Raw genomic sequence first — 23,586 nt, 5'->3', positions numbered from 1 at the left:
GCGACCTCGCTGCAGTAGGGGCCACGCTAGCACTATTCAATTTCAGTATCGTGGAATTACTTTCAAAGCTTATGCAAAATGCCTTAGTCATTGCTCAAGCCCCCCTTGAGACTCCTCAAGACATCTTGGAATCCTCACCCACTCCTTCTCCAGTAAAGATGTCACATAGCTGAAAATGCTTGCGAGATCAGCTTTTCTAAAGTAAGTGATCCCTCTGTTGACAGCAGAAAAGGATAGGCAAGTGGAAGCTGTCCCTTTGGAAGAGCCTTTCCAGACAGAGAACACACGTTTTCCTTTGTCTGATTGATCCTTGGACGCTTTCAGAAAAGATGATGGCTCTGTGCTGGTGTACCTGCCTGACTGTGCTGTAACGTGGCCCACAGCCGAGGGGTTAGGAGCACTGTGTGCTCTGACTGCGTTCTGCTTGGAACACCAGGAAGCTGTGCAGCCCGCAGAAGGGTCTGTTTACAGCAGACAGAACGCAAACTGTCCTTGCAGATGAGGAAGACAGTAACTTAAACATTCTTCTCCCCTGTCTTTTTGGATCATGTTACCAGATTGGCCCTATTACACTGTCTCAACTCTCATTAGATAGAGGGAAATAATATTTTTGAATGCTGGTTGTTCCCATTTTTGGACACTCACTTTAAAAGGCAATGTTCCAGCAGGAATTTTTTTCAGTTTATGATCTTTATTAAAGGCTCTGTGGTGGAGCAGCTTAGATATTGCCATTGCTTTGGGACATAGCTAGCCAGTGTTATAAGAAAATGATTAATGTAGCTGAGGATGCAGCCAAGGAACAAGAACTTCAGAGAACGCATTACTTCCTCTTCAGCGTTGAAAGCTTTATTTCATTCTGCAGTAGAAAGATCAGGATCCACTGCAAATTCAGTTTATTAATCCTCTTCTGTCTCACATAATCTTCGTGTCCTTCTTGAGTCTTGCTCTGAGGTGCCAGCAAGTTGTGTTCTGACCTATTTCTTTTTGAGTTACAGCCAGATTGGTCTAAATGAAATGTGTTACTTCACATACTTCCATGTTTTTGCAGCTTAGTAACATCTGTGACTGCTAATTGCTTAAGTAGAGAATTTGTATCCCTGGCAAAATGTGACCTTGTCCATGAAAAGAAAAAATTACTGAAGTACAGAGCCACCTTGCCTTCTCCATGTCTGCCTGTATTTTCTGTGGTTTTGCAAAGAAGGGATAAGCAAAATCCTAATATGAGTGATTTAAAGTGGGGGAGTAGAGGAGAAGCCACCCATCGTTTTGCTTCAGGAAGATCAAATGGGGATGTTTGATTTTCACAAGAGAAATTCTTATCAGCTAGTACTGATAATAGTGATCTAGTCTAACGACTAGATGCCAGTTTAGCTCCCCTGGTATCGAAACCAAACAAGTGGCTTTCTGCCTCCATCTGCTGGAGCCTTATAGTGTGAATGATGTAGGGAAGCTTGCCTGGACACACAGGAAAGATGTAAACTGAAAAATAAAGGAATGTGTCTAAACAGAAGGACTCTGTGTATGTCATCGAGTGGAATTTTTTGTCTGCAATCTGTGATCCAATTATGTCCAATTGCAATACTTCAATTATTATTTCTCATTTGTAATGAGATATTGGCTGAAAGCATCAGGTAGGGACTAATGTCTCTTTAAATATCAAAAATAATCTGTCTGGACTGTATACTAGAAAATGGAAATAGAAACTGCTCAGTCTGTAATGAATGGATGAGAGGGAAAGATCAGAGAACTGTTAAGACTTGGACTTGCCGGAAACTTTATGATCTCTAGACGACCTATTAAGATTTGAACTTGAGCAGGAATGTTAAGCCCTGCAAATGGCTCAAGAAATCATTTTGTAGGAGCTTGAAGTTACATTAGTGCAGTTAGGAAGTGGAAAGCTTTACATGCTGCTTCTCTCCAGGGCTAGTTTCATGGGTAGCTCGTGTCATGTTTTGTTTTCGTGGCTTCCAGAATACATCCTATCAATTCAGCCAGGGGAGATACTATGTTGTGCGAGATACTTAGCACAGGCAACTGAGGACAGTGGTCAGCTGTACGTCCTGTAATGAAATGAAGTAGTCCAGGTGAGCACAGGTTGTTCAGTGTTACATGAAGCCAAATGTCATAATATAGTTTGCTTAAAAAACATACTCCAGGATGGTAGAAGTCAAACCAAACCAAAAATGCCTCATTGAGTTTTTTGCCAAAATTTACCTAAAATACAAAATTTCCGTTACAGAAATACAGACAAGCTGTGGTGCATGAATCTCGTTGAATTCCATGTCTGTACACATATGCCTTGGATGATGCCTTACCGAATAATGACACTTTCAGCTGTTTCATGGGAGTTTAATCATGATTACAGCAAGGTTGGTAGCTATTTGTTTCTTCTCAATGTAGCAAGGAACATCGAAAAAGGTCTTCAATCAGTTCCATTGTTCTTTTTCCCGCTGTAGATGCCAGTTACAGGTGTTAACCCCTCCTAGGATTTGTTCTATCACTTGGTAATCAGCCTGGTTCCACATTACATGTTTAGAAAAGATTAATTGGCCTACACCTCAAACTAAGAAATGAACACAAACACTTGCTTTTCTGACATGACTTGGCCTTCTCATCTTCTTATAATTGCTTCCATCTGGGAAGAAGTATCAGCCTGCTCCAATCTGCTGTCATTTTTCGAGTGGCAGTTTTGCTTGGGAATGGCAAGGTTATGTGACTTTATTGCATATCAGCTAATAATGGAAAAGTAAAATATAACTACATGCTTGGTTTGGGGGGTTAAAAGGCTGCAGACTTAGTAAGTTGGTCTATTTACTCAAAGCTAAATTTTTAGAAACCCTTTAGCATATCACTTTCACGATTACCTGTGACACAGCACTGTCACCTCGGGCAACCAATAAGTCTCTAATAGGAATAAAGCCTCTGTAGTAGTCCATGGCAGCAAGCAGGCTTAGTCGAGGGAATTAAGAATTAGCCTTTTCTAATACCTTGAGTAGACGTTTGCACATCCTCTAGCAGAGCTAAGAGAACCCTGGCATGTTAAGGGCTATGGGGAATACTTTGATTTTAAAGTAAACATTATTTTACTGTATCTAACTAATGTACATACCAAGGATATGGTGCTTTCTTCAAGCCTGACAAGGTAGGTGCTTCTCATTTTTCTATTTTAAGGAAAATAGTGAAGTAAATAAAGAGACTGGGTGCCACGGAGAAAAGAAATGCGGTCGTCTTTTCTACTGTTGTTTGAGTGGCCATTTGCTTGGGTCAAAGGTCTTTTGCAAAGCAGGGTGCTAAAAAGGCTCATTCTACTTTTAGTGAGATGAGAGCTGCCTGGGTTTTTCTCCCAGCTGATAGTTCTCTCTTCTGATATATCTTCTGACACTTTAGCTTGGATTCGTCCTAAGTAGTTTAAATCTGAGCTACTCTTTTAATACCATAATGGTTTGAGTTTTTTATACCTCAAATATGTTATCTAAGCAAAGTAATTCTCTGTCTGTCTTGTATTTAAAAAAAGAGAGGGATTTTTTTACAAATCTTAAAAATCAATACTGAAAATATATTCTTAGCCATCTGAAACGTGCTGGAGGAAAAAGTACAGAGGTACATACGTATGTTTTGATACGCACTTGTTGAATGCTTCATCAAAGTTCAGGTGTCTTTAATACTCGTTATACCTGTAGAAGGAAACAATGCTGATAAATAGAACAGTAAAAGAAATAAATGATGGATGAAAAATGGCTGATGCAAGGCTAAGTTTTGAAATTAACTGATTTTATCTAATTGCTGCTATTTTTGTTTCACTGTTCTGTTTATCTCTTTGGCCCTCATTGACATGAAGCAAAGTGATAGATTTCCGAACATTTGTAGTTCACCTCCCTTTACCAACCACACAGCAATCCAATATGGTCATGTTTACTTTGAGATGAACACGTAGCAGAAAATCAAATTAGATCAATACAGTAGCTTTCTTTGTGTCTGTACTGATTATGTGCTGCTGAAATGGGGCTTGGCGGTGGGTTTAGTCACCAGCTGGGCCTTGAGTGGCTCCAATGAGAAACTGCCCACACCTCATTGGTACTGAGATGAGAACTTGGGAGTTTTGCAGGACTTAAATCAGTGCACAGCAGGCAAGGAGCACTAGTGAATATGGATGTAGCAACTCCATATTTATCAGCCAAACCAAAGAAACCATGATGGCAGCAATAAAACTTCAGACAATTGTGGTTATGTCTGTTTTAGTTTGTTTGCTGAAGCAATGTTTTCATCTTAAAAATATTAACGTTTCAAGTTGCCATCTCAGCATGTTTCTTCCTTGTTTAGTTTGGAAGTTTTGTCATTCACAGTTAGAACTAGATGTGCTGTGAAAAAATAGGCCTTTGGTGTTCAGTTTCCTAGATTTTATTAGGCAATAATAATCCTGTTAATGGATGCAAAAATAATACTGCCTTGAATGTGTTTTTTCCCTCTAATACTAATAGTTCTAGCAGAATCTTGTGGGAGTAATTGATAGTAAGAAGGTAATGTGCGCTTACTTTCCAAATGGATTTGATTAAAAACAAAATCCTTAAGCACATGGTGGTACTGATTTTATTGTTTTTGGTACAATCCCACAAGCTAAAGTATGGACTCTGCTGAGCTTGATACTGTACAAACACAGAACAAGGAGATGATTAATGCCTGCATGTGCAAAGAGCTAAATGGACATTTGACTGGATTTGCATCACAGGTATACAACCATGTGACAACTGCATTATTTTGCCCTTTTGGTTGGTTCCTATTCTATCTGCTTATTCCTTACTAAAGCAAATGTCAAAATAATGATTAAAACATGCATATGCTGGGAACTTCTTGGCTGCAGTGAAACAACACGACAAAGATTTCCAATTTAACAGTAGGCCCAATCCTGCAGATCCTGGAAAAGCCTAGTTCATATCGACTTCATTAAAGGTGGAATTCAGCCTGCTGCTGAGGGCTGGCATAAAGCCAGTCTATGCTTAACTCTCCCCTAAGTCCTAAAATATGCACTGCTTTTTGTTTCTGAACTATGGTGAATTTTATGTTGAGAATTCAACACCTGAAAGGTGGTGGGTAGAATTGAGCCCAGAGAGCTGTAGTAATTGCTAAGAACAAAAAAACCAACCCACATATTCTATCCCATGGCACAAATCACAGAACTACTCGGTGAACTACAACTACAATTTCTTCCGGTAGTTCAAGAAGTTTTCTTCATCTTCTGTCAAATTAGTCTTGAACTTCATTCGTGATTTATGAATTTACTCTCAGGACACTATCTAGTCTTAAAATATGTTACCTGGAGACACTGGGCTGTGATGAGTAGAGTAGAGAAGAAAACCAGAGGCCAGCGAGGAAACACTGCCAAAGCATGATTTATTTCTGTATTGATTCCCCCAGTTCCCCTCTTTCAGTTAGGTGTTGATATTTCGATGAAAATTCAAAGTAGAGATCCTGAAATACATCTTAATTAGTAGTGGTGAAGGAAATGAGGGAATTTACAAAAGGATTGTGAGCAGACTGGACTGAAATGGCAGAATGGACGCCTCCCAAAGATGCGCAGAGTGGTAAATGCCCTTTCTAGAGAAGAAGTGTGATGTATGTGCAAGAGAGGAACTTCCTACCCCCAGATGCCCCCAGAGGTACCTTATTCCCCAGATGCAGATGGACAAATGCCATGACTCTCAGTGGTTGGCCAAGTAGCGGTTTGATGGTACTCACAGGGGAAGAAACACCCATTCTGTAGCGTGGAGCTCTGGGTTCGCTGTGTACAGGGGCTGATGGCAGGACAGAAGTGGGCTGGGATGTTTGCAGTTAAGCAGTCACCAGCTGCTGTGTTCGTGGCCAGAGAAACACACATATTATGCTGCTCCTTCACAGAGCTGCCACAGCTTAGATCTTCCTGTTGCTTGCAGTCCAGCTAGAGTATTTCTCTGCCAGCTGAGGGAAGACAGTTCTGCTGCATGCAGGACATCTTGGAGCTGATGTGAAGAATTTGTCTTCTGGAAGCTGTCTGCGCTGCTCTGTTTAGATAAAAAGTTGACTGCGCAGATGTGATTTAGTAGAGTCTGTAGGAGCCTTTTAGTGTAATAGTACTTGCACAATATAGTTTAAAAAAACTGTTTAAAGAGCTTTTCCTTTCTGAGGCCACCTTAAGGTCAGTGGTGCAGCAGTAAGTGCACTAAACATTCACGTAGCTGCAGTCTAGATGGTCTCTTATGGCAGACAGACATTTTATACTGGAGTTTTTCCCAGCTTAGTGAGTAAACATATAGTCTTAGCTGACTGCAGAAAGATTAGTGTACTTCAGGGGGCTTAATCTATGACATAGATTAATCTTGATGTGATCTTATTACTGCAAGGTCAGGTGGGACTGTAGTTTTTGATCATCTTGATTTGCTCATTTGACTCTAGCATGAGTGGTTTGGAGCAGTTTTTTCTTTATTGGTGTCTCTGAGACTTTATTGTCAGAAGAGAGGTGACTAACTCATGTGATCCTGACTACAAAACTATTAGGAGATTGGCTATGAAAGAGAAAAAAGGAGAAGTCCTCTCCCTGTTATGTATCCCCTTATCAGTGTCACCTGTTGAAATTTAGGAACTGGCAAAGCAAAATCACCATCACCTGTCAGGTCTCTGGGGATTGATGTGACGTGAGTTGGTCAGATGGAATAAATTACTGAGACAGAGGTTCCTAGCAGAAACAGAGAACCTGCAGCTGAAGGAGCTGGTAAAGGTGTATTCTCTGTGTAGCTGTTTCTGGGTGGAGACCTGGGTAATGAGTCTGTCACAGCTAAATTTCATTTGCCTCTCACTGTAAGAGGGCAAGGCAGACTGATGGCTGCTATGTCTAGATGTTGCTGGTAGAGTAGCAGGCTGTTGCTGTCAAGAAGTGTTTTGTTTCTAATGATTAACTTGGCATGTCTTACCATTTTCTGTGAAGTGGAGCTAATGTCATAATCAACAATAAAAGGGATGAGGTGTTCCTGGCAGCCTGTGAGTGAGAGCGTCTGGTGTTGTCTTTCTGTAGCATGAGCATTACGGTAGCTCCTGTTGGCAATCCTCAGAAAATCAGTTGTTATGGGTTTTGCAATGTTCTTCTGCAAAGATTATCAGCAATAAGATTTTTTAACTTGTTACTGTGAAGAACTGTGAGTTTGTCAATGCAGTTGAGAATGTTCTTGTCAAAATGTGGGGATTATTTGCGGAAAAAATTTACAAACAATAGCCATGCTTGCATTGGTCCGAGGACTCCAAATGATTTTACAAACATTAGGGAATTAAGAGTCTTTGCATATGTTTATATGATTGCTTCTTTTGTTTAGATAGAGAAAACAAGGTATTAAAGATACAGGGGGACTCGCACATGGTCCCATAGCAAATGAGGGCTAGGAGGAGATTATCTGATTCTCAGTTCCTTACTTTGCTTCTAAACCTATTCTACACCTTATGTTTTCTTTGTCTTGCAGCTAACTCGTACGTCATATTGTCTCCTTACATCAAAATATTGCACGTGCACATTACCAGGTCTTCTCTAGGTTTTAGTTGCCACTATTCCTAACCGGTCCAAAGTTGTTCATGTATTTTATTTTTCTCATTTGAAAAGCAATGTTCACAATCAAGGCCAGCATGATTATGTACAATACCAGTGCTTAATGGTTTAGGAAACCTTACCAGCTGATTAAATTCCTTTTCTTACAGAGAGGTTTTAAAACCTCTTCTGGACAATTAATTGCAAAATAAAGATGGGCATTTCAACATTTGACCTTTCCCACAATTTCTTATAATATAAAAGGAATTAAATATTGGACATTTTAATGTTTACGTTTCTAAAGGGAGGACAAAAAAACCTGTTAAAAAATCTTACCCTTTCCCTTCAAGAAAATATATTTTGCAGAATTTCCACCAGATGGAGCTGGTGATGCTAAAAAAAGTTTCTTGTGAGTGACAACCAGGTTGCCAAGAGGTGGGCTAAGAAGTATTTTTACCATTAAAGATACGAAATGAATACGGCACCAGTAATTATATATTTGGAATTTCACAATGGAACTTGATGCTGTGAATAAGAACTGATACATTAACAAACCGTCTAATGGCAGTCTGTCCTTACCTCCTTTTTAGAACTGCTAGCAGTCATTTATCTCCCAAGAAGCAGTTTCTTCCTCTGTCTTGGGAAAGATGAAATGCAGTAGGAAGCCTTCTTTCAATATTTGGTACATTGAATACAAGAGTCCAGCGCGGATGCTGCTCAGACCTTGTTTGCCCAGGCGGGGAGCAGAGTGGGCTTTTGTCACCAGTTGCAGGGCTGTCTGGTGGTGGAAGCATTTTGAATAAATGTGCCACCAGCTCTTTCAGCGTGGTTGGAAATGGAGCATGCGATGCCGTAGTGAAGGGATCCACAGTGCTGTTTTCAGCTTTTCCTCTTCGAGAGCAGCAGTAAGATGGCACAGGCTCTCTAATTATATCAGTAGGCAACATGCATCACTGTGCATGGGGACGTGGCATACAATACACCATCGCGGCCTGAATTTTCAAAAAGACACATTAATGGTGGTCTAGATCTTCACAAATGAAGGCTGAGATTAATTTAGATAGTCTTAAATGCCTTCATCTGCTTCAGTTTTTGAAAAGCCACTTGAGGCAAAAAGAATCTGAGTTGAAGAAATTGGCAGCTCCCTTTTGCCATCACAGGAGCTGCTGCCTGTTCAGCATTTTTCAGAATTAGGTCAGGCACTGTCTCTAACCAAGCAATCAAAGTTAATGAGTTTCTTATCAATATTTGAACCTTAACCAATTATACTGTTCTTTATCTTTAAAATGATGAGTTTCATTTCTGTTATTAGCTATCTGGTTAATCCTTATAGAAAAAAAAAGAGAGCCTGAGCAGAAAATGCTACTGATGTGCAAAGTACGGGTCTGTTATCCTTTTCATGGAAGGCGTTATCTAATGTAATGCGTGTCTGCTACTAACAGTACACGTGTAATTAATGGATAAGGAAATGGGCAGTCCGGTCAAGTTGGGAGCTGTAAAAATGCTCTCCCAACACTGCTTTCTGTGGCATCACGTATTCTTTATTTCCTTTACTAATGTGACATACCTGCTTGCTCAGGTGGAAGCTACCTGTGCTTTAAATTGCTGCGTGTCCCAACATGCTTCCAAACCCTCCAAAAGCTCTCTCTGCTTGCACGAGCAGCCTTTAATGTACCTCAGAGGCTACTTAGGGTAAATGAGCCACGGAGCTGCAAGAAGACAACTCACAGTGGTGCTCTGTGATACAATTGAGCCCCTCCAAGCACAGGCTGTTCCACTTTTGTACTAGTGATCACGGAGCTACGTGGAAAATTGTTCAACAGCTGAAAACTAGCCCTGTCTGTGCAAGAAATCTTCAGCTATCTCAGCCCATGGTTAAGGGCACGTCTGCCTGTTGTAGAGCTGTTCTTTTGATGTCTCTAAGGATGCTGTAGTAAGATACCAGGATGTAGGACATACCTCCCCATCTCAAATTCAGACTCCAAGTTATCCCACTGTGCTTCAATCCAGCACAGTAATTCTAAACTGCTGAGATGGACACATTTTTTTCATTTTTAATTTTCATAGTGAATATATCTCTCTAGTTATAATGCTGTGATACATAAAGGGCTGACGTTCCTGGAAAATGAGATAGAGTGCACTCACAGGAGATTTACAGCAATACCAGGGAGAGGTGTGTGTGTGTGTTCCTCATACAAGCTGGAGGAATCGACCAACACAAATTTAATAACATTTTACTAAGGTAAATCAAAGCCCACGCATTAGGGCCTGGAATCCCAGTGAACAGCAAATTGAAGATGAGTCAGCAGCGTGCCCTTGTAGTGATGAGGGCTGAGTATTGGGCTGTGTTAGGAAGAGGGAAATGTTCATTCCCTCTGTTTAGCACTAATGAGATGGCATCTGGAGGACTGTCCTCACTGGGGGAGCCCCTTGGTACAGGAGAGATTGAAAAATGTCTCAGCTGGGCACCATCAGGGTGATAAGGGTTTGAAAGCACTGATGAAAAGATGGGCTGGAAAAGCTGGGATTGTTCAGCCTGGAGAGGAGGAGGCTAAGGAGGGAATTAGTTGCAGTCTTCCCCTAAGTAAAATGCAGAGAAGATGGAGCCAGATTCTTCTCAGAGGTGCAGAAGGAAGAAACAATGGCTGAAAGTTGCAGCAAGGGAAATTCCAAAGGGATGTAGGATAAAAGTTCCTCAGAATTGGTAACGGTTGAGTACTGGAGCAGGTTTACCAGAGAGGCTGGAAACACTGTCCTTGGAGGTTTTCAGCATTCAGCTGGACAAAACCTGCAACCACTTGATCCAACTTTTAGGTTTTCTCTCCTTTGAACAGGGCGACAGACTAGGTGAGCTTCAAAGGTCATTCTAACTGTATTTATTTCTATGGTTTTATGAATATGGGGAAGCTGAATCTATCCCCAAGGGTGAGGTGACAAAGCGACCTGGTGGATTTCTGCAGATCCTACTCCCTAGGTGGGTTATGGAAGTAGGATTACTGGTGTGTATGTTCTTGTTTATGTGATCAATACAGACTGTTTCTGATATGTGAGGGCGGTAACACAAGCACCAGTTACAAGCCCACTGGCACAAGCAGAGGTTATTTCTTTACCCTTTCTCTTCTGTCCACACGTCTCATGATCGGCTTAATTTCACTTTAAACCTGCTTTTTTCTTGCAAGAGAAGGAGAGAGGTGACAGTTGCTAAGTAACAAACATTCTTGGAATGGATAAACAGACCACAAAGTGGCCTACAGTCTGCCTTTGATTTTTTTGAAGTGTGGAATTGACTAAATGGAATTTATTTTCTGTAGATGTCACCTGCCTGTTGGGTGCTGTCAGTGTTTTGTTCTGTAAACTGTTACACTTTTAATCCAAATATGCTTTTGCCTAGGTTACTACGGCATTGCTTTGAGGATATGTAGTTTACAGAAAAAGAAGTCAACTTTCTTCGCCCAGGAGACAGCAGACCCCAGCAGCCTACGGTGTGCTCATTCTCATGGTAGGTAACCAGCACTGACCAATATTTGGAACTTTTTGCTTAACTGGTTTGATTTCTGTTCCTCTGCATAACTCCATAAATTTAATCATCATTTAGGTCTCGTTCATGTTAATTATAAGGCTATGAATTATAGCCCTGGATACAGCGTGTATAAACAGCTCTTTAATTTGCACCTAATGTCATCGAGTGTCCAAAGATAGTTTTTATTGAAAAAGAAAAGAAAGGCAAATTGTTTGGAAGGTGAATGGCACAAGACGTAGTCAAGCTTGTGATAAAACCAGTTATTTGATGCTTGTGTAATTATTGATCCCTCAGTGTCTGTCTGATCTGGATCTCAATACTTTTCTCTCTGTTTGGTACCGAGTTGTTTTACCACACTAGGGAGAGTTATCACTGCCTATTCTGCATTTATGTTGACAAATGCTGTATTTACTGTCATTAGATTCTCTGTTCCTTCCTTCCTCCATCCCTTCCTATCTTTGTTTTTAAGTGCAACAAAACTTGAAGTACTTGTAGCGCTAATGGAGGAGCACTCAGAAAAAACAAGAAGGAAAACAATCAACAAATCCAAACCATTCTATGAAAAAAATTATCATCTAATTCTTTACTTCTTGGTAAAAGAGGGAAGAAAACTATGCAAATCTCAGGGGAAGAGAGTGATGTTTTTTTCTAAAAAGCAATAAACTTTATGATGGACTGTGGTGTTGTAGTGGAGCATTTGGTTTCTTTTGGTCAGTAATGAGATCTATCAGTTGTTTCATAGCTTTCTGTTCATGACATTATAGTAAAATGTGCTTCTGCTGTGATCTGTGTGATTCTTGACCATCTGAACGTGTAGACGTGGGTGGCGAAGATGTTCAGTGTGAGGAACTGAGGAAAGGCAAGTGCAGTGCTGTCACTAGATGACTGAGAAGCCAGTATAACCAAACAGTAGGAGTTCTTCAAATGTTAAATGTTATTGGTTTTACAGTTTGAAGTATGCAACACTCAAAAGTGAGGAGCATTTGTACCCACAGTTCTGCTTTCGTATTGTTCTTTCAAAAGTGAAAGAACAATAATCTACTGCTGTAAAGTTCTGATTCGAATGGAAAGCACTTCCTTAGTAGTCAGGAAACGTGTTGCTTCTTTCCTTTACCTCGGCTATAAAAGGTTATCTAGTTTTATTTTGCTCCACCTCATTTCAACTAAGCCCTCTGTCATCTGCTTTGGAGGTTATTGTGCACGACTATGAGATGTTAGGCTGATTTTCTGCAGCTTTTTGATTTTCTGTACTACAATGACAGAAAAACAGTTTGAGAGAGGCTGGTCTTTGAAAGTTAAATAACTGAACTGTCTTGCTGAAGCTAGCCAACTTGTGGAGAGTACATGAATGGATTAACAGGATTAAATAATCTTGAGTAATTTTGACATTTCCATTTGTTTTCAGTTTGGGAGAGTAGTAAGTTTATCCTGCCAATAACAGAAAAACAGGTGGATTTCTGAAGAGTTTAAAGACTTCAAAATCATAATAGTTTGCAACACTGCAGTGATTTCAGGCAATTGTTGCATATGCTGATGCTCTTATGCAGGAAATAAGAGTAGAAGATGGATTTGCTTCTGGGGAGGCTTGTCTAGATGTTTTTTTAGCAAGCGCAACATGACTGATTCTGACTGTCTTGGAATAAGCCTTTTTGGAAAAGATTTATGCAGCACAGGGTACAATACCAGCAGCTCCTGTTATTAGCCTAATTAATGAATACCCTTAAAGGGATGTAGGATTTTTTTTTTTTTAGTTAAACACATGACTGTCATGATTTTCTTGCCATATCAGAAATGTCAAACTACACCAACATACCTTTATGACTGAAAATGTTCTTTTAAGACACCCCATTAAAAAAATTAAAAAGTGCTTTATGATCGATTGCCTGTGAAAAAACTTGTGTTTAGTTTAATACTCATATTAAATGCAAAGTGAAGGAAGACCTAATCCTACATGCCTTTTACATTTAAGTCTTTATGGAGGTATAAGCCCATTTTACCCCAGTCTGTCTGTGAAAATAAAGTTCATCGGATTATGCAAGACTGTTTTCCATATTTAGTTTGACTACCAAAGTGAATGGAAACATTTCAGCTGATGTGGTGGACTATAGACCAAAGCTTTAAATCTGTCACTTTTCTTTTTTTGCCCTAAAACTGGCACCAGAAGTATCTCGGATGCGATGTCGTAGGATAGCGCTGACTACAAACAGTAAAAGCAATTTAGACCATTCTGGATTTTCTGTAGGCTGAAACAACTGCAGCGATCTTTAACCAAACTATTCACGTTTTTAAAATAACATTGTGGTTGGGCCTTTGACCCATGGATCCTTCCATGACTGCAGAGGTTAAATTTCCGTGGTGCGGTGTCTATAAGGATAGACAGGCACTGATGTCTCGCGTAGTATGTTCCTTTGTGTACTTTGAAATGGATGCATCCTACTCTTCCCAGGGACCAGGCTGCCACGGATCTTGAAGGTGCTCTGTGAGCCCCCTGACTGTCAGCAGATACCCTTTAGAATTCCACCAGGCCTCTAACTCAGAGTCTGCCGAGGACCATCTGCTCTTTCCATGTGCCTTTCTACTGATACCAAAATAATTTCCATCTGACTGCCCTGTGCTTTGCACTAATAAAAACCTTTTGGGCTGCTGCTTCTAAAGTAGATTTACCTTCAATCACCATTTATTAAATCTCTGTCCATTAAAAACCATAGCTTGCAGAAGCTGTGTGCATTAAGCCTGATTATAGAGTCAGCAGAGAAAAGGGAGGGGGACAGCAGTTTGTCTCAGCGTATTGCCTTGTTTCTCTGCTTGTCTCGCTGGCTGGTAACACTTGTGACGGGGTGCATGTCAGAACAGAGGTCTCGTTATTTGGCTTTGGTTTTGGTTTATTCATCTGTCTCTCTCTTTATATAAGCTGTAACTTAATGGTTGTTGACTTCAGGAAAAGACTGCTCTGACTACATGACTAAAACCAGAGTTTTCTTTGGTGCTGGGATACTAGGTCCCTTATGGAGGGTAAGGGCCAGGGGACTAAAAAAGGAAGAGGCGGAAAGCTCGCAGGTTCCTTACGGAGGATGAGTGGCTCCTTCAAACGCACTTCATTTAAGGGCTCAGCATCTGGATCACAAAAGGTAAGTCTGCAATTACCCAAACGGTACGCTCTGAGGGAAGCAACTGGAGACACTGTTTCCCCACACCCCCGGTTATTTTTTTTTAAATAGCTGGTAACATTATAAATGAGAACAATTTTCTTTCCCTCTGTGCTCTTTTAAGTCATGGAGGCATCAGCCACGTTCTGGCAAGGAATCTTATTCCTGTTATAGGAGTTCTTTCCCAAGCACACTGTCTAAAGGATCTTTGGGTTAAATATCGCTGAAGAGGGCCAGGCTGTATTTATTCCTGACCACAGTCAAAGTTGTATTTTGATGACTATTTGTAATATATTTCTCAAGTTGATTAAAATAGATTTTTAGGCCAGGAGTGTGACTTGTGGTGAGAAATTGTTGGTTGGCTGTCAGCATACAGGCTGGGGACAGTGATCACCTCTGGGAGTCAGGACATCTCGAGGCAGGAAATCAGGGCTCTGGCGCTTGAGATTGTCTTGTTTTGAATATAAAATTTTGCTAGTGACACAGCTGAAAATGGGGATTGAAACTGGTCTTGAAGGTGTGTGCTTTGTAGGGGTGTAGTGCTTTGGATACATCTGGAAAACCTAGTCAGGAAGTGGTTAAGGCCATGTGGTGTAGCTAAGCGTAGAGATTTACAATGAAAATTTCATCTACCATTCTAATCACTTTTCCCTACGTCCACTGTCACGGACTTTCTTTCTGAGGAATGTGTAACAGTGTGTGGTCATGGTCCATGATTTTGTCTCCTGATTTTTACTGTGGTAATGCTGAACAGCAAGGGTAATTAAAGTAGCCAAGTATCTCTGCTCAGTGCTCTGCTCTGCTGCCTTTCCATGTATTCCCCTGATTTTGACAGCAACGCTCTAGGGGAAGATGATGTTTTACTTTCTGAGCAGTTTTACAAGAACACCCATTGCTACCTGCACTGTAATTATGGGCATTGTCCTCTACCTCAACAGAGAATGCTGTAAATGAAATGTGAAACCCATAGTGTTTGTGAAAAGGACCGTGCATGGGTGTGCACACATTTAAATATCTGCCTCTTGCTTTTGTTTCTTGTAAACATCTCAGTTTATTAAAAAAGGAGGCAGCTTATCTGGCTGTCCATCGATAGTCTGTCATTCCCACTAATGGGAATTACTTCAAATTACTTTTGTAGTACTAAACAAGCCTTTCATCTCTGCTTACTGCCTCCATTGACTTGATCTAAATGTCTTTAAGATGTACTTGCTGTGACTCATTTTCTGTTCCTCTGGAGAGAAAACCATTTTATTGGAACACCTCTTCTCTACGTGTTATTTCTGTTTGCCTCTAATTCTTCCATGATTTTAAACTCTCTGATTATCTGTGTAAGGATATACTCCCTACAAGCCTTCCAGATGCTCATTTTAAAGCTTTTATAGAGACACTAATATATTTTTAATTGCTCTATTGCTCACATCGCTATCTTCTTCCTGGCTGTCAAATGTGGTGCAAGATATGATAGTAATAGCTAAAAAAATAACTTTTTTAGAATGTTTATAAAATATTGTGAAGACTGTTTTATCTAAATACATTAGACAACTTTGACAATCAAACAGCACTGTTATAAAAGTATATTGGATCTTTTTAAATACGTGTATTTTTTAAGGTAATACAATATTACCCAGTGATTCATTAGAAAAGCTTTCATGGATTGCAAAGGTGGAAAGATTATTAGAGCTTCAGAGTAAAGCCAATAACTTGTCCTGTGTTTTTGTAAATGATCAGACAAACCAGAGAAAAGAGAGGAAAGGATGAATACATTCTCTTAGATAAGAGAGAATTTCTCTCTTAGACAGAAAACTGATTTTGTCTCCCTTGAAGTCACTTTTTTGATCTGTATAATCATTTGTTAATGAAGCTTAAATATTAGTGTAAAATCCCCTGAAGTTAGCTGCAGTTGTTACTCCTGCACGGCATGTTTTGTGTGCTTGGTAATACTGAACTTTGAACAAGGAAAACAGAGGTTACTTTCTGCTCCTAAACTATTTGTCCAGAAGCTGTGATTTCCATCAAATTGCCATCTCTTATAAAAGATTAGTTTATGGGTTCATTTGGAACAGTTATCTACAACTAGTTAATGTTACAGTTATGATTTCACCATTAATAGTGAAATCACTTTCATACACATCCCTTTTGAAGTTTCAATTTTTTTTTTCCCAAAATATTTCTGCTGTGATTAAGATATTCTCTTCGTGCAGACATTTAAGCTGTTGTCCTGCTGGCTCAAGAGACAACACTGTTTTTCCAGTTTGGGGAGTCAGTTGGGTGATGGAAGTAAGAAAATAACTTAGATATCATAATCTGTTTTTCTGTAAGTACAGCAGAGCAGCTTCTGTGTCATCCTTAAAGCTCAAAAAATATCAAGGCAATAATCAAAATGTCATCACAAATAGACTTTCATTGCCCTAAAGAAAAGTAGAGGCAGATTTGTGCCTGGAGAACAGGTCAACAGCTTATCAGTTGCCTCTCCTTGAACAAACAAAAGCTGTACTTAGCAGCTTGTGGTCTGGTACAGGCTCCCAAACTTAGAGGCAGCGGCACAACCTGAACTCTTCTGTTTCATGAAAGGGACTGTCAAAATAGAATGATGTGTGACAACCACAGCAGAATCAGTGCAGTAGCAGCGTTCTTAAAAGATACGGAAAACTGTTATACTTGAGCATATACATTTTTCCAATTTTGACAAATCCTTTTTGCTTGTATTTGCTCTTTTAGAAGGAACTGCCTTTTCCTGAGCTGTCTTGTGGAATCAACACTGAATCAGTTTAATGTTGATTTGGTATCCTAATGTCCTTCAACAATCTGGATAAAGAGCATGGTGAAAAACAGTTTGTAATAGAGTATGTGTTAGACAGTCTGATCTGAATAGAAACTGGAAATAAATCCTTTAACACTTTTAGCAGGATGCATTATTGGCCAAATGAATTATAAGGCTTTTGTTTTGCTGTGACACACCATCCAAAGAAATATCAGTGTAGTAGAGGATTTATGCAATTTGCAATACAAGACTAAACGGTTCTGCTCGGCACTTCTGTGACATTTTCTCTTGACAGCCTGTAAGTATCTTCTAAAGACAGATATTGTAAGGAATAGCTTTTAGGAATCTCTGTGTTCACAAGGAGTTGGGTCTATATTCTGCAGGTATGAGTCACCCAGCAGAGCTAGGCATGCAGCATCGCACTAAGCCCCTCTCTACAAGTCAACACACTGCAGACATCCAAGAGGAGCAGATGGTTCGTGCATACGGTGAATAATATGTTATCCGTAGCACGAAGGAAAGGTTACCACAAAGGCACAGAGGCTCACTGTTCAAGATAGGCTGGAGGCATGGAATCAGAGATTCCATGCACTGCACTGCATAGCTGTTAAAGCCCCGTGTAGCACTAACAAAAATGCTGCCTATGTACATATGCTATGTCATGATGGCTTCCAGCAGTCAGGATGTCATGGGCTTTGTGGCAGCTTTTTTATATTCTTTGCCCGTTTGAGCTCAAAAGTTTGGCAAATTTTAAAAACTGATGATAGCCGTTACTTACAAGGGACGTGCATGTATCACAAACATCTGTATGTCTGGGCAAATGCTACGTAAACCCCACAACTCCCAGCACCTGCAGACTGTCCAGCAAGATAAGTGCATGTATGATGAGTTGCAAGTGTCGTGGTAAGCTTGCGCTGGTGTCCAGCACAGAAGTTGTGTGCACACCTAACACCTTGCATCCCCTTTTTTAATTTGAACAGCATATGAATAATGTATACAGAGGTGCTGCTCTGAAATGCAGCATCTTAATAACCTGTTACAAGAGGCTAGAGCTAGAAGGAGCAAGGGGTTTTGTACAGATTAAACTGCTGAGCCAATGCAGCTTCACAGCTTATGATTGCAGGGGTTATACGAGCTGATAAAGGGAACAGCAGGAGAACTGTGCTTTTTCATATTGCACATGAGCAAAGCCTTCAGGTTTAAGGGCTGATATATTTAAAATTTTCACTAATGCTTGACTGGAGCCTGTGATAATGATGGAACCGTGACTGGCACTGCAGCAGACATGGAGAAAATGAAATTCTTCCCCAGAACTCATGTCATGTACTGAATGCCAGAGTCACCTTTTAAATTACAGAATAATGTTTTTAACTTCAGGAATTTGATGCTATTCTGTCCAGCTGTTCATATTCACTCCTGACGACTATAGGATTCGCGTGCATCTGTCTTTCCTAACTGTGCTTCACTGCCTATTTCCCAGCACAAATCACTCCTAGTCTCATACAAAAACATCTGCTGTGGATGCTTGCTTCATGCTGCATCTCTTGCCAGTTCCTGCTCACTAGCATCGCTCTGCTGAAGCCTTATGCACTTCTGCATAGAAAAAATCAGAGCAGAAGGCCTTGAGCAACTTTCACTTTGAATATAGTTTTATAGAAGGAACCTGTCAAGGATGACTGCCTGTTAAAAGCCGAAGCAAATGCTCGTGAATACTGCGATGCTCTCTCTGACTTTCAAACACAGAGGGCAACAAGTAGTTGTATAGGAGCACTTCTGAGGCAGATGAGGATTTTACAGTAGCAGGAGGCATAAAGAATGTGACTGTAAGTGGTACCACGCTCCAAATGATTGCCTAGAAAATAGAAGTGTGGCTAAAAAAATAGGAACAACAGTTTCTTGCGTAGCGAGAGTATTCATAGGTTAGTTGATCTTTCAGCAACAGATATAGATTGGGGTACTTCTTGCTTTCCTCTCCTAAATTTGGAGAATCAACTGTTGTCTTAATGAGCAGAACCTTCCTGGTGCCTTTAATTTCAGACTGTATTTGTAGAATCTACCACAAGCAATGAAGATTCTTTTAATTTAGTCAGTCCTTAAAACTTAAGTGAAAAACAGTAAAATGAAAAAAAAATATTGAAATGCAGAGTAAAGAGACTCAGAAAGCATCAACTGAGAGCCATTTCATAGGTCATGTGGTGGATCGGATAAGCAGATGAAATTCAGTGTTTTGTTGCTAGCTGTGCCATCCACTCTACTTTATGAACTTGGGCACCTTGCTTTCCCTGTTGCCCTTTCTGCTACGTGCCTTGTCCACTTCACAGAAAAGAGTTTTTGATTTTGTCCCACTTTCTAGTGCCACTTCTGAGTTCTACAGTAATGGAAAAATTAGAAAAACTGGAACTGCTTAAAATTAACTTTCCCTCCCACTCCCCCTAAAAACTGATATAGTGTTCTCCAACCCTACATCCCCTGCTTCCAGCCTCCAATTAACTAATCTTTGATGTAGGGATTAATCATGCACACCCTCCTCAGACAGCAATTTTGTCTTGGTGGAGATGCCTGCAATGAAGATACTCACTTTGAAAAATGAAAAATAAGCCAAACCTTGGCCATCCAAAGGACTGGAAATGAAGAGTCAGAATATACGAGAGGCAACCAAGCAGTAAAAGGGGAAATCAGCAGCAGCAGCAGCAAAGAGCATGTAGAAGAAAGCAATTCGTTCCTATAATGCAGCTTGGAAAACAGCAGACTTCCACGTGTTGAGAAGGTGCAAGAGCACATTTTACTCCTATTTTTATTGATTTTCCAGGATTTCAGGAAAATTGAGGGAATACTGTCCAAAATTTTAAACTGATTCGGGTTACTCAAGAAGAGGTGTTTTTCAAAGTCATTTGCTAATACATGAATTAAAGAGAACTGTAATTGAGGGTTGTTGAAGTCCATTCACAGTGTATATAGCACAAGGATTCACCACAACAGCCTTTCACAGCTGGGTGGCAGAGCTGTGTAAAGGCTGAAGGGAAGGATATTACATAGATTCGTATCTGTGATAAAAGTGGCTAACTCTCTGACTCCTAATTAACTGTACAAATGGCTGATTGTTCTCATATATTATACTTTGTGATTTCAGAGCTAGCTCGGGGTGGGGGGAAGGAAAGAAACAAGAAAAAAAAACCCCAACCCTGTTAATTTAGATAAAAAGCAAGCAACGAGATAAACTGCTTAAAGGCTTACGTTTGGACACCGTTTTTACCTCCTAATATGTACATATCTTTTGTCTTGTGAATACCTCTGTCTGCCGCGTACTTTTGCCAGTTATTAGCAGGTAAATTATTGGCATAAAGCAGCAGAAGTGTCATTCTAGGGCTGGCCACGTATCCATGTATTTGGAGACGGGAGAAGTCCCGTAGAGAGGTATTAGCAGGGTGGAATGGGAAATCTTCTGTTATGAAGCTAGTACATGGGTAATCAACTTAAGGTCCAGCTGGGTGAAAACCAAAGGTACACTGATGAAGAATTGTGACATAATTAGAGAAGAATGTTGCATTTAACAAAACTAGGAGACTGCAAGTACAGAGAATGTAGATTTTCTGTAACTATGACAACTGATATCCCTTGTGCAGCTGATACAGTCTCATCCAAAAGTCAAGAAACTGACTAGAAGCTTAATTTTAATGGTAATCTCATAATCTTTAATAAATAATGCTGGCCTTTTCTGCCAGTAATTTTACTTTTTTGGAACAGTGTGATCCTTTTTTGTGATTTTAATAGTATTCCACCAATATGTGATCTGACAGGTTCTGGATTCTGCAAGGCCGGTAAAAGCAATTGTTCCTCTAAAACCTGGCTTACATAACAGGGTCTTTATACTTCATTAGAAAATACAGTGCTGAGTGATGATTCTATTTTGATAAAATTCTGTTACAATCTGAAATATTCCTCATTAAGGCTCCATCAACCAGATCTTATTAGGTGTTTTTAGCTGGATACGTTCCCTGATACTGAAGATAGGAAGTTACACAGCCTTGACCTTTCTATAAGAGAACACAGTATGAAAAAGTATCCTTTTTCTTTTGATGTAAACAGTAGGCTATAAGCATTTTTTTTTAAGAGTCACAATAAAAAATTAACTAATCAACTGATTATAGTAACGGTTTCTTTTCTGAACGTAATTGACTTAGATTCAAAGGATGACGTTGAATGTAATTTCAACACGTAGCCATCATCTGCTTTCTTCAGCACCTTTATGAAGATGAGTTGTAAACCAATATCAGCTTGTATGATGTCCTCTTGGAAATGGCATGGAAAAGCAGCCTTGTTCCATAAAGATTAATCTCTAATAATAGCATAGTAAAAGATATAACAGCTGGTATGGATTAATATTCCTTAATATCTGCTTTCATGTGATTAATAGCTGAATGGCTTAAGCCTCCACCAGTGCAAAGCAAGCAGCGGTTACTAAGCTCTACTAAATGTACTGTTTATAATGTTTTTAACAGAAAAGACATTGAAATGGTTTTTCTATTTACAGATTTCCTAGTTGATTTTGATTTCCCTCTTTCCCAATTGTTCTGTCAAAGGATATTTATTTTTTGCAAAAAAATAAAGGGGAAATAAGTTCTTCGGTTTTTCTTCGGTTCTTCTCCTCTCTTATTTCTTATACACGGTGTCCAAGACTATTCCTAATACAAATCATCAGCAAATCATTAACTTCTATGTTGGTTTATTTAGTAATGTGTTTTGCGGAGACTGACAGGTGAGGAGGAAAGCATTAGGTTTCTGTCTTGGTGTTCGTGTTAAGTAGTAAATATCTTTGTCCAGTTCTGCATTGTTGAGAGTGATTATTATTTTATATTTTTACAAAAGCAAAATCTTTGTCGGTTTGGAACTGAAGAGGGGAGGGTAAATTCCAAAGCTTTTAAAAAGATTTAATCAGCATGTGATTAGCTGGATCAGTGCCCTTAGCCCTGGGGGTGCTGTTTTGAAATTTCATCTTAATCACTTAATATTTTACCTAGGTTTTATTAAAGTTTGAGTCCCCCAAATATTTTTTCAGTTATGGAGATGAATTTGCTCATAAAACTTAAGATTGAAAATCCAGGTGGGAACGGCTCATACTGCTCATGAGCTGACAAGCTTTTTTTCTGTTTAATGTCCTATTAAATTCAGAAGCAAGGCATGAGAATATAAGACCAGCAGAGCTGGGTCAGACCAGAAATCTGTGTCACTCAGCGCTGTAACAGCACAGCCCAGAGAGTGCTGTAGGAACCAGGGAAGATGTAGTTATTCTCCCTCAGAGTTTATTCCTGCCCAGTGGTACTTAATGTTGGGATTGTCTGGACCAGAGGCAGTATTGGAGGGGGTTTATGTGAAATGATGTTGCCTTTTAGACTCCACAGCATCCTTCACCAACGAGTTTCTACACCTTAGCTGCAAGTTGCGTGAAAGCATGGAAGCCAGATTGAGCTCGTTGGTTCTGGAAAAGTCTTTTATGTTTGGGTAAGGTTTCTTTAACCTGATACTTAGTATCCCAAGTTGATAATCTTTTAATTTTGCTATTGAATTTGATACCTGGTTTTGGTATGTGGCTGTAATTTCACTTGACAGTTGAGCCTTCCTTACAAAACCCTTATTCTTCTCGTTCCCAGAAATGCATCAGACGTTTTTGTTTGTATTTGTCAGGCCTAAATTTGAACAGAGGACTTCAAAATCCTAGGCTCGTGGGACACGAGTCCTGGGAGGACTTCCATACACCCTGCATCTGAATGGATGCTAGGGACTTGCGGTCAGGCACCTGACTGAGCATTTGGAAACCCAAGCATTTAGAAAGCTGAGCAGTTACGTACTTTATTCTGTAGAAAATGATACGAAATGGTCCACGCTAACCTCTGTTAATCTTACGGGCCCAGTTTGTTAGCAAACTAGGCTTGACTCAAGAACAAGGGCAAGTCAGTTAATTTGGCTGTCGTCTTGATTTTTTTCTCCGAAAGGAGAACAGAAGCTGTGAAATTTTAATGGAATGAAGATTGGAGAATGTATTCAGCCTGGTCCAATCATTTTGCTTTGATTTTCAAATAGTTGTCACCTTGCTAAGTAAAATGTTGTACTAATGTTATGTGTTCACTAGTTTGTGTGTGTCAGTATCAAACTCCCCATTGCTGCTCTTCAAAGTGTTGAAACAGATAAGTGCTTTTGTTTTCTATGCACAGGCACACAAAACATCGACTGTGGTTTACTGTTTTGCTAGGAGACAGGTCAATTTAGAGCAACTTTGAGTAATTCACAATGAAAGTATAGGTGGTAAAGCTTTTCTGTGTCATTTGTGTCATTGTTGCAGAAATGCTAGATAAAACATGAGTTGGAAAGGACATGAAAACTGTGCTGTAAACCAGTTTAATTCCTGTGCTCAAAATAATGAACCTATGTTCAAGTTGCTCTCTGGAACAATGTGTAAAGATGCAGCTGGAATGAGAAAGACTGTTTACAGTTGATGCTTTCAGTGATCAGAATTATCTAATCCCAGTGCCAGGAGTATCGACAGTTCATGCATACTCATTGTTCTAAAGGAGAGGTGATTTCCAGGCTTTCTAGGAAAAAGTTATATAGCATTCAAATC

At 39.8% G+C, this 23,586-nt stretch overlaps 1 protein-coding gene across 9 annotated transcripts in view; it reads left to right on the top strand.

Annotated features, from left to right (window-relative positions):
* Window positions 1-3,015: 3,015 nt before the first annotated feature.
* The window catches only part of TRPM1 (transient receptor potential cation channel subfamily M member 1), a 78,777-nt gene continuing 58,206 nt past the window's right edge, over window positions 3,016-23,586 (top strand). For 5 of the 9 annotated variants that reach the window (XM_069866455.1, XM_069866453.1, XM_069866454.1 and 2 more), the window contains exon 1: window positions 13,841-14,191. In XM_069866455.1, coding sequence (XP_069722556.1) covers window positions 14,069-14,191 — 123 coding nt within the window. In that variant the 5' untranslated portion in view covers window positions 13,841-14,068. Of the gene's footprint in view, window positions 3,143-10,934; window positions 11,043-13,839; window positions 14,192-23,586 lie in introns of those variants that run through there. The other 4 variants (XM_069866452.1, XM_069866450.1, XM_069866448.1 and 1 more) reach the window with 2 other exon arrangements.

Source organism: Phaenicophaeus curvirostris, chromosome 12 (genome assembly GCF_032191515.1).
Source record: "Phaenicophaeus curvirostris isolate KB17595 chromosome 12, BPBGC_Pcur_1.0, whole genome shotgun sequence".
NCBI classification, from domain to species: Eukaryota; Metazoa; Chordata; class Aves; order Cuculiformes; family Cuculidae; genus Phaenicophaeus; species Phaenicophaeus curvirostris.
This window is presented reverse-complemented; position numbering and strand designations above follow the sequence as displayed.